General features: G+C 30.6%; 1 protein-coding gene across 4 annotated transcripts; it reads right to left on the bottom strand.

Moving 5' to 3' along the window:
* Positions 1 to 5,260: 5,260 nt before the first annotated feature.
* On the bottom strand, positions 5,261 to 11,003 carry LOC118055140 (calcium/calmodulin-regulated receptor-like kinase 2). Of its 4 annotated transcripts, XM_035066960.2 has the most exons (9): positions 10,802 to 11,002; positions 10,586 to 10,680; positions 9,042 to 9,434; positions 8,435 to 8,588; positions 7,704 to 7,830; positions 6,573 to 6,658; positions 6,416 to 6,487; positions 5,901 to 6,104; positions 5,261 to 5,790 (listed from the first exon to the last, which is right to left on the bottom strand). In XM_035066960.2, exons 1-9 carry the CDS (start codon positions 10,886 to 10,888, stop codon positions 5,509 to 5,511), a joined length of 1,500 nt encoding a protein of 499 aa, XP_034922851.1. In that variant the 5' UTR covers positions 10,889 to 11,002; the 3' UTR covers positions 5,261 to 5,508. The 4 variants fall into 4 exon arrangements, with proteins under 4 accessions (XP_034922851.1, XP_034922852.1, XP_034922853.1 ...); XM_035066961.2 differs by lacking the exon at positions 6,416 to 6,487 and having other exon boundaries at positions 10,802 to 11,003; XM_035066962.2 differs by lacking the exon at positions 10,586 to 10,680 and having other exon boundaries at positions 10,802 to 10,962.
* Between the last annotated feature and the right edge of the window lie 563 nt (positions 11,004 to 11,566).

Here is an 11,566-nt window from a genome sequence, read left to right on the forward strand (position 1 = left end):
AGTGCACAGTGGAGCTCTCTGGAGCTTTACACTGAAAGTAGCATTGTGTTGCATTTCAATGACTTGTGTTTTTAACGCATGAATTATTGAGGCTTTATGCAGCTGAATTAAATTTTTAACCGTTGCCAAATATTTGTTTTTTATGATCGGATTCAAACGCAAAAACAACTACGGAAACAAATAGTATCTTAGATTATGTGAAATTTTTTTAACATGTCATTAAACTCAATCTTTACTCAATTTTTTATATAACTCAAATTTTAAATTAAATTATGTAATAGCTACTCGATATGATCTTGTTTATTATATATATCTAAAATAATATATTAAATAAAAAATATAACATGTTTACTCTACTCAACCTGTCTATGTCGGTGAAAATGTTATCTTTTAAATTTTTGTTTAAAATTTGAAGAAAATAATCTGAATGATTAGAAGCAATGTGAAGAGGTGGCTGATAGAAGAGTTGGATAATTACTTGTACAAAGATTACCTAGTTTTTGACTGCCCAGATGTGGATATTTATCTCTCCATGTCTGTTTTTGGAAAGTTTGAAAAACTATAATGGGGAATGTTTTAGGCTAATGTAAGACTGCATAGCTTTTATTTATATAAAAAATATTTTATGTTACTGCAAACCCGAATATTTTTTTGAGATATTAATCCGACTGCGTTTTTGTGTTCTTGGCTTGCCCTGTATCAATTATGATTAAAGACAAACCAATTACCTATCTTTGTAAAACTTTATATGTACAATCCATTTGTTATTTTTACTGGATCAAATTTACAATTTATAAGAATTTAAAAGTTAGCTTAGTTATAATTATGTATCCAAATCTAACCTAATTATATCTGTAAACATCCTTAACAGGGTATCATTATCTTTTTAAATTGTTTTTTTTATTGTTATTTCTTGTTTTATTTGAGATGGCATAATTTACCATTTTATTATTATTTTGGTTGAAAAAATTGTTGAAACGAGCTTTATACACGCCGGTATATTGGAGGTGTTGTGCATTTTAAGTGGCGTGTAAAATGTTTCATAGCAATTAAAATTATGATTATGCCATGTCATTTTGTTCTCCAACATGTCCTCTTTCATTATAAGTGGCGCATGTTATCTAAAAATGATCGGTTTATTATTGGTGACCCTTTCCCCCCTTCATTTCTTTCTCCTGCCCCTAAACAACTAAATTCATCCCTAATTTTTGTTGGTGTTTCAGAATCCACCCTCTTAGTTTTCATTTTTTTTTTTCTTAGTCAATTTCTCTTTTGTTAAAGTTTTAATTTTTTTCAATTTAGTTCTTCAATTCTAATTTGTGTATATGATATTTTTCGATTCAGTCTTTCTACTTTTGATTTATTATTATTTTTTTACTTGGTATTTTTGTCAAAATTTTTATAGTTTTTAATTTATCCTTCAAAACAAATTTATGACTTTTTCAATAATAATAATAATAATATTTATTTTAGTTTGGTCCTTTTTCTATTTTTTTTTTTTATCTCTTTTTCCCTTTTGTCAAAGTTTTTTATGGTTTTTAATTTTATCTTTGAAATCAAGTTCATGATCTTTGTTATTTCAACAATAACAATAACAATAACAATAACAATTGATTTTACCTTCAAATTAAATCTATATTTTTTATAGTAATAATATTTATTTTCAATTTAATAATATGAATGAATTTAATAATATTAATAAAAATATTAAACTTGTTTGCTCTCAAGTTTTTATAGTTTTTAATCTCTTCAAATAAAATTTATGGTTTTTTTCGATAGTAATAATATTTTATTTTAAATTTATTAATGATAATAATAATAGTAATATGAATAATAATTTTTAATTTACCCTTCAAATCAAATATATGGTTGTTTTTCAATATTAATAGTATTTAAAAAAAACATTATTATTAATATTAACTATAATAAAAATAATATTATTTATAATACAAATAATAGTATTTATAATATTAATAATATTAATAAACTTATATGTCCCAAATTTTTATAGTTTTTAATCTATTCAAATAAAATTTATAGTTTTTCTTTGTTATTAATAAATATTTTTTTTCAAATTTATTAATAATAAAAATAACAATAACAATAATAATTGAGTATTATTATTTTGAATTTTTTCAAATTTGTTATTCTTCTCCATAGGGGTATGCAAACTCCAAACATGGGTCAGAAGACCCAGGCAAACCCAGGTGCATGGGTCTGCAACCCCTGGGGGGTGTGTGGAGACCCTAAGCCCAGGTCAATCAATGCACAGGTATGCAGACCCAGGCAAGTGGGTTTGCAATCAATGCCTAGGGCATGATAGCCCCGACGCCAGGTATCTTGCAGCCATGCCATGCCCTAACACTTGAGGCCCACAACCTGACCATGCCCTAACAAAATTAGAACTGACCATTTTGTCTTTAATGCCAAATGAAAAAGACAACCCACTGCATGTTTTGCAAGTTTATGTGGAAAGAATAACTCTGTCATTACATTACTTCAATCCACAATAAATTATATTTAGGCAAACAGTGAAGGAGCACTAATGCCTTTTTGTTTAGTGTGTAATATAATAGACAACTCAACACCATTTGTTTAATTTTTCATTGATGAAACAACTCAACATTGAAAGAGCTTTGGAGAGAGTAAGCTCAAACAGTGCAATCTACAGTAAAATTATTCACAGTTCACAGTAAAACACTGATTATTTTTAGTTTTATATATATATATATATATATATATATATATATATATATATATATAATCCTACACAGGTGCGCAGGTCTGTAACCCCTAGGGGGGTGTGTGCAGACCCTAGGCCTGGGTCAATATACTAAGGCGCATGAGTTTGCAATCAATGCGTAGATATGCAGACCCAGGCAAGTGGGTTTGCAATCAGTGCCTAGGGCACGACAACCCCGATGCCAGTATCTTGCAGCCATGCCATGCCCCAGCACCTGAGGCCCGCAACCTGACCATGCCCCCAACAAAATCAGAACTGGCCATTTTTTCTTCAATGCCAAATGGAAAAGACAACCCACTGCATGCTTTGCAAGTTTATGTGGCAAGAATAACTTTGTTATTATAGTGCTCCAATCCACAATAAACTATATTTAGGCAAATAGTGAAGGAGTACTAATGCCTTTTTGTTTAGTGTGTAATATAATAAACAACTCAACACCATTTGTCCAATGTTTCATTGATGAAACAGCTCAACATTGAAAGAGCTTTGGAGAGAGTAAGCTCAAACAGTGTAATCTACAGTAAAATTATTCACAGTTCACAGTAAAACACTGATTATTTTTAGTTTTATATATATATATATATATATATATATATATATATATATATATATGTATATGGGTTTTAGAGGGAAGAAAATTAGTAGTTTAGGTTCACTTTTAAGTAATTTTATCAAATTCAATCTTGATTATTTCATAAAGATTCTTATGATTTGTAATTAGTTTTGTAGTAACTAGAGATGATCTCCTACGTACTTGATCTTTTTTTTTTAAAAAAATAAAATAATTATGATAAATATCTTAACTTTTGTTCATGATTGTATGTTTCTTTCCATATATGAAAAATTATATTTTATATAACACTTTGCATATTTAGTTAGGAACACACAAATTCAATTAATGAAAAAGTTCTAAAATATTATAGGTTTGTTATTATAATTGTTTAATAACTAAAGTATCCTTATAACACCATTTCGACATCTTCTTCTACCCCAATCATGTTTGTTTTTTTTTTTTTTTTTACATTTGTTTTTTAAAAATATAAATCCAAATTCATGGATTGTATCACTATTTATGCATCTTCTTCTTTGAAATTATTACCTTCCTTTCACTAAGTTTATATGGCAATAATAACTTTGTTATTATATTGCTCCAATCTACAATAAACTATATTTAGGCAAACAGTGAAGGAGTACTAATGCCTTTTTGTTTAGTGTGTAATATAATAAACAACTCAATACCATTTATCCAATGTTTCATTGATGAAACAACTCAATATTAAAAGAGCTTTGGAGAGAGTAAACTCAAACAGTACAATCCACAATAAAATTATTCATGGTTTACAGTAAAACACTGATTATTTTTAGTTATATATATATATATAATATGGGTTTTAGAGGGAAGAAAATTAGTAGTTTAGATTCACTTTTAAGTAATTTTCTCAAATTCAGTCTTGATTATTTCATAAAGATTCTTATGATTTGTAATTAGTTTTGTAGTAACTAGAGATGATCTCCTATGTACTTGATCTTTTTTTTTTAAAAAAAAAAATTATGATAAATATCTTTACTTTTGTTCATGATTGTATGTTTCTTTCCATATATGAAAAATTATATTTTATATAACACTTTGCATATTTAGTTAGGAATGCACAAATTCAATTAATAAAAAAGTTCTAAAATATTATAGGTTTGTTATTATAATTGTTTAATAACTAAAGTATCCTTATAACACCATTTCGATATCTTCTTCTACCCCAATCCCCAATCATGTTTGTTTTTTTTTTTTTTTTTTTTACATTTTTTTTTAAAATATAAATCCAAATTCATCGATTGTATCACTATTTATGCATCTTCTTCTCTGAAATTATTACATTCCTTTCACCAACATTGTCATCTCCACAAAAATTATATATAAAATTTTTTCTTTATCATATCCTAAATTCTTAAACAAAAATCATAAATAAGTTTTAGATATGGTTTTGTTATTAAATGAAGCTAATTTACCTACTAGGTAGACTGTTATTTCTCCTTTCTATCTTATTCTTTCTCCATGTTCAAATCTATTTTGTTTTCTTTCTTTCTTTCTTTATTTAAAAAAAAAAAACTAAAGGAGGGAAATAGGGTGTTTTTGCATTAAAGAAGTTGTTAATACAACTACACTTATTATTTTTAACTTGATGTATTATAGTTTTTGAATATATTATAAAATGTTAAGATACAACATGTGGTATGAAATATTCTTTGAATATGATATGTAAACCTTCAAGACGAACAAACCTATGATATTTATAGCAATATTTCCTTTTTTATCGACAAAATCTGCCGTACATTAACTGTATTCTTATTCTTCTTTATAATCCCATTTGTTTTTTTTTTTTTTTTCTCTTTCGGTAGGGCCATCCCTGGATCAACCATGACAACAATTCCTTTTTAATGAAATAAAAATGTTCCAAGTATATATATACTTGGAACATTTTTATTTTTTTGAATCTAATATATTATACACATACCCATATATTGACATGATAAATAAGACTGCTTATATATACAAATACCTGAAATTATGTAAATATTTATGAATATCTAAACTTTGATTTCATGAATAATATATAGAATATGGATATAGTAAAAACTTAATGGATATATACCCATTATCATCTCTGAGAGAGCTCATCGTGGTACGTCATGATGGTTTGACGAAAGATGAGCAGGGAGAGATTAGAACAGAGAAAAGAACCAGCGGAGCAAAAGGATCCTCTGCGCACTCAGTCGCCATCTTTTCTGCTGGCCATCCTACTCAACTCCACCTGTTGATCCTCTATCCTGCTTAGAACTCGTGAAAATTCTCTAGACATTTCCCTATCGAGGAGCCTTTGTTTTATCTTCAATATAGCCTGTGAAACTTCTCCTATTGAAGGTCGCTTCCTCTGGAACTTTTGCAGGCACTTGTGGGCAATGGCAGCGAGGTCCCTCACTTCTTCAATGTTGCATTCTCCAACCAGCTTCTTGTCTAGTATTTCATCAACGCCATCTGGACTCATACCAGCCTTGAAAGAGGGGGCAAAAGAAACCACAAGAGTAGAACATTTTGGGTTCAGACGATCTTAAGTTATTAAAAGAAAGTCATCTATGTGTTAGAACAGAGCACGAGACTTACAAGATTGACATATTCCATTAGATTTTGATGTGGGTGGATGGCTGTAATAAGTTCGAAGATGACAACACCAAAACTGTAGATATCACTCTTCGTGGTGAACTTGTTTGTGGATACGTACACTGGATCTATGTAGCCATAAGTACCTTTCAAGCCAGAGGTGTGCTCATCGAAGACCTCTTCATTTGAAAGTCCAAAATCAGCAACCTGCCATGAGAGCAGCAGCAGCAGAGGTCAATCATAGAAACACACAACATGAAACTTGATCTCTGTTTTCTAGTAACTAATATTTTTAGCTATTCGTGCTCAAGAAAATATCACTGTAAACAACGATACGCTAACTGCAAAAGCTCATCACCAACATCTCAGAATTCAATTAACTGAAGATCTCCACTTTGGATGCAGAGATTAAAGTTTCAAATCCAAAGATGGTGGTTTTTTTTAATTTGTGGATCTACGGATAGATAGGTAATATTACTGTGCATAATAAATCAGTTAATGTGAGCATGCTAGCTTACTTTAGCTCTCATTGACTGGTCCAGCAATATGTTTGCTGACTTCAAATCACGATGTATAACAGGTGGGACTGCCTGAGCCAGAATAATGGTCATATTAATGGAACAAGCAAATCCAGTATTCGACCGAGAGAAGAAAGAGATTGTGTATTCAACCTACCCCTTCATGAAGATATTCAATTCCATGCGAAATATCAAGAGCAATTTGAAGTCTTTCTTCCCAACTCAAAAATCGCTCTTCATCATCTGGTAACATGCACAGTCGGAATGTTCATTATCAAGGAATTGAATAGCAAAAAAGTGGTTTCTATATTCATGAATTATTTTTTAATATTTGTTAATATCATGAAAAAAAATTTCTAGTATTTGGCTATATCACGAAAAATAAATTGGAAAATAACTTTTAAATTTTTGTTCAAGTTTATTAAAATAAGGACCAGATTTGACAAATAAAAACGTTGAAAAAGAATAAAATTGAAAATAAAATAATTCAATGTCATAAATTATTTTAAATAAAACAAATAGTGATAAAAAAATGGAAACAAATCCGATAAATAAAAAAAATTGAAAGATTATGAAATTAAAAAAAAAAATTCAATTTCATAAATTATTTCAAATAAATATATAACAATAAAAAAATAACAGGGACAAAAAATGATAGATAAAAAATTTCAATTAAAAAAAGTATAAGAGAAAAACAAATAACAGTCAAAAGAATGAAAATCAAAATTGATATAAAAATCAAATTAAATCAAATTCTAAGGGAAGAAATTGAAAAAAATTCAAAACAAAATATATAATAATCAAAAGATTGAATAACAAATTTGATATAATTAACAAATAACAAGATATTTTTGAATTTTTTACAATTTCTGAAAAGTGTTTTTCGCTCAAAATAAAAGAAAAACACTTGCATGGAAATCAAACTAAATTTTTTTTTTATTGAAAAATATTTTTTGTTGATCAACTTTTCTAATAGTAAACAATCACTGCAAAGTTTGGAAAGTGATATTTAGATAACTAATTTTCATAAAACAAACACGGCCTAAAAGTATTCGCAAGCGAACCAACAATGTTTACATATGTTCAAGATGATTGTAAGATTACTACCACACAAATCAGTACAACCAAAAAAAGGATGACATCCCTACACCATAATATTCATTGCAATTTTAATCTAGAAATGCTCTTTTTATATTGGTGGTTACATACCAGCACATGGTTCATCACAAATACTAGCAGATGGTTCATCACAAAGAATAATGAAAGAAGCGAGGACTTTTTAGCTTACTGTAAAGGTGGTTTGCTAAGCTTCCATTGCTCATGAACTGATAGATCAACATGTGGCTTCCTTTATCTACACAATATCCTAACAAATTCACAAGATTGCGGTGATGCAGCCTTCCTAATAGAGAAATCTGCAGGACCAGGCTAAAAAATGAACACTCAATATGCTTTCTAGGAACTTCAGATAGCATTAAATGCAAGAGTTTTTGCAAAGTTTTGTAGATATAAATGCAAAATTTGCAAAAAAGGGTAGCAATGAACGCTCCAAAAGCCTGGCTTTCTGTATTTAGTTCCTAATTTTCCCAAAAATTTGGCTGGGTATCTTTTGAAACAAGAAACCTTTCATTGGATTAGTGTAATTGATCGATGAACATCACAGAGTTCAGTAGCTTTTATGAACAAATAGTCAAACAGACCTTGTTTGCCCAGAATGTTCCATATGATTATCAATCTTCTTTTATCATTGTTTGACAGTTTTTCCTTGTTATATTAAAAAAATGCAAGCCACTACTAGTAAAGATGAAATATCATCAGAGCATTGTAGATCATTATTATCTTAGAAAATGCCTTCAAAATTTATAAATTGTATTATAGTATATAGAAAATGAAGGGCCCCAGTACAATCAAATCTGTCAGTGTAGAATGAGAAGGCTTTCTTAATCATGCCAGAAAGGCATCTTTTGCAGTAATTATATGTTCTGCATATAATCAAGTACAAGTGATGCAATGTAGTACCTCTGTTTGGAACTCTTTCCCCCCCTGCTTTGAGTTAGAAGCAAGAACCTTTACAGCTAATACTTCTCCAGTAGGCATGACAGCTTTATATACAGGACCAAACGAACCTTGTCCCAAAACAGTTGTGAATTTTTGTGTAGCTTTCTGTATATCCCTGGAAAAGAAAAACCAACAAATTGGGACATCAACTTATGCTTTACAATACATCAACTACATGTATTGTCTGTCTACTTGGGTTTACTATAAGAAAGTTGGTGGGGTGCTATACCCCAGACCCAAAATCAAATCTACGCTAAACCAGAGGTTGGTTACCGTTATCAGAGCGCTACTCTCTTGACTATGGAGATTTGAATAGAAAAAGGAACCAATATATAAATCAAAGACTATTGTGTAGGATTAATATCTTCTCAAGAGGTATATCTTTCAGTAGAGTAAGAGGGGTGGATTCTTTTTCTTTATCAAGAAATATATATAGAAATGAACTTCTATGTAGTTAATGAAGCAACCAGAAAAAAAGAAAAAAAAAAGAGTTGATACACGTATCATAAGTTGAATTTTAATGCAGCACAATAACAGAACTTCGCTTCCTTTTTAGAGATTTACGTACTTGTAAGAGTATCTAAGTATGCCTGATGCAGAAGCAAACTGATCTTTACTGTGATGATTCCACCAAGAAGAAACCGGAGAGCTCTTCTGAGAGTGTTCCGATCCCCGGATGGTAACAGAACTTGCAAGGGATGCACTAAAGTCATTGCTTGTCCCCAAGCCATTCATGCGTATTGGAACAGTTGGAAGAGTACTCTCGTTTGAGCACTGTTGAAGATTAGAACGCTTCTTATACCACCATATGCCGAAAAATATGAGTGAAGCGATCAAGATACCAAGGGCCAGGCCAACAGAGATTCCAATAACAACCAAATCACCTTTATGAGCCATTCTCCGGTCTCTTTTGAAACTTAGACAATGAAAACATCTTGAGTTGAGAAGTTCAGCAGGCTCACTGCCATAAACAAACAAAAATATCATGTAAAATGAAAGAAGTTTACTCAGAAGAGTAGGACTAGTCATGCCAGAAAGCACATAGTTCATCAACAATAACAATGATAATAAATATGGTTTCTCTCTTTTCCTTCCCTGTGCCTGTTAGTATTATGGTTGGAAATGCTTACTTGCCAAGGATTATAATTTATTGAATCGGAAAGGAACAAGATCACATAAACTAGAAACAAAATATTCATATTTTCCAGCATTTTAGATATAAATAGTTTACATAATCTCTCATAAAAAAAATCTGGAAGAAAAAAAAAAAGGATCCAGGTGTTTTTTACAATGCAAGTCTGTATAAACAGAAGTAAAGGACTAAACCAACCAGGGCAGAGTTATAAAGTAACAAACAAAGATTGTAACCGTGCATAATTTTTGGCGCTGAAAGCAGCATTCAACTGAGCAGGTTATTGCAAGAAAGCACGTATTTTCAAGTATGAAAAGGCAACGATGCCTAGGCAAAGACAAACCTAAGAAAATACATATTTGTACTATGAACCAGAGGGAAAAACAAGGTCCGAAAGGCAATTTTACAATTTGACATTTGTATCACAAATTTCAGAAGTCACCAATTAACAGGACAGACATCAAAGAGAGAATCACAAAACTTGGAAAAACAAGGGAGATGACCAGACAAAACTCTGCTGCTCATCACCTGCTTTCCTAAACAGAAACTTTCAACTAAGTTTCAAGGAAATTCATAACTAGCTTTTCATATTCCTCTGGTTAGCGTGCGTTTTAGCCAAAAACCGCAAAACAGTGCAAATTCGTTGTGTTCATCATTCAAATGCATTAAATAATGAGCAACAACACATTTGATGATGACAAATTGAAACAAAATCCAAGCCATTCATTACTTCCAAATCCCAGTAAACTGTGTTTCCTTGAATCAGTCAACATAAAGCCACGAATTATGCACATGAACCAACTTGGGGCAGAAATGCAATCAAGAGTCCTCTGCAAGGCACTGTCTATATTTTTTTCCTAATACACTCTGTGTCTACTCATATCTTCTACGTACCTCTAAAACATCACTGCTTATCATCATAGAACCATAAATTAAGCTCGGATTGAAAGCTAGCAAATCCCACCATAAATATTACTTACTGATGCAACAAGTCATGAAAATATCCAACAGCCCCATATTTTCTACAGCTATACCTCTTCACCAAAACTATCAAATGGGTTCCCTCCCTCCAGAGCTTCACCCCAAGAATGAAAAAAAAAACCAGCAAGAAGTCAACTATCAAAACCAACTAACCCAAGAAAGCAGAAGGTATCCAAAAAGGAAGCTTGCTAAAATGAAAATATCCTCAAACATACCTTATAAAACTGTCGATCGCTGTCCGTGCAAAACACACATGTTTGATAAGTCTGTCCTTGATTTTTCAATGAAGACCTCAAAAGCATGACCTGGTTAAACAAAGAAACCGTAGACTGAAGAAGACCAAAGACCTTGATCAATTAAATTTAATTTAATTTACAAAACTGAAAATAAAGAGTCCTAATCGATGGCTTTAAAGTGGAAAATAATAAATAAGGCCAGTGAAATTTTGATTACTCAAGGCTACGTCCCAAAGGCAAAAAGAACAAAAAGAAGACTATATTATACTTTAGTCCTTTCTTTCTAATTATATTATAATATAGTCCTTCATGTTTGATAATTTATTACTCAATCCTTGACAATTGTTGACCGTTGCCTTGTCAGAACATATGTTGGCTATTTTTTCTACATTCCAAATACACCATTTGGTGATTTTAATTCTTATTTAAACACCAAATAATTTATTTTAAAGCAAAACCAATCAACGTTTTGACAAGGCAACGGTCAATAAGAGTCAAGGAGTTAAATTATAGGGAACAGCAATATAAAGGACTAACTTGTAACTAGATTAAATAAAGGGACTAAATTATAACTTCACTAAAAAAATGACCGTGTAGGTCTTAGCCAAATGCATAGGCGTGTTCGTGGCTGTACCAACTTTTTGGCTCTTTTACTCTGTCTTTTGGTTCCACTTTTATTACTATCATTTTTTTTCCTGAAAACACTTTTATTATTACCTGTATATGCAGTCCAATTGATTATAT

This window comes from Populus alba, chromosome 4 (genome assembly GCF_005239225.2).
Source record: "Populus alba chromosome 4, ASM523922v2, whole genome shotgun sequence".
NCBI classification, from domain to species: domain Eukaryota; kingdom Viridiplantae; phylum Streptophyta; class Magnoliopsida; order Malpighiales; family Salicaceae; genus Populus; species Populus alba.

Coding starts and splice junctions, on each gene's coding strand:
- LOC118055140 (XM_035066960.2), bottom strand. CDS start 10,888: ATGCTTTTGAGGTCTTCATTGAAAAATCAAGGACAGACTTATCAAACA. Junction 8,589..9,041: donor ATACTTAGATACTCTTACAA/GTACGTAAATCT, acceptor TTTCTTTTCCAG/GGATATACAGAAAGCTACAC. Junction 6,105..6,415: donor ACCAGTCAATGAGAGCTAAA/GTAAGCTAGCAT, acceptor CTCTCATGGCAG/GTTGCTGATTTTGGACTTTC.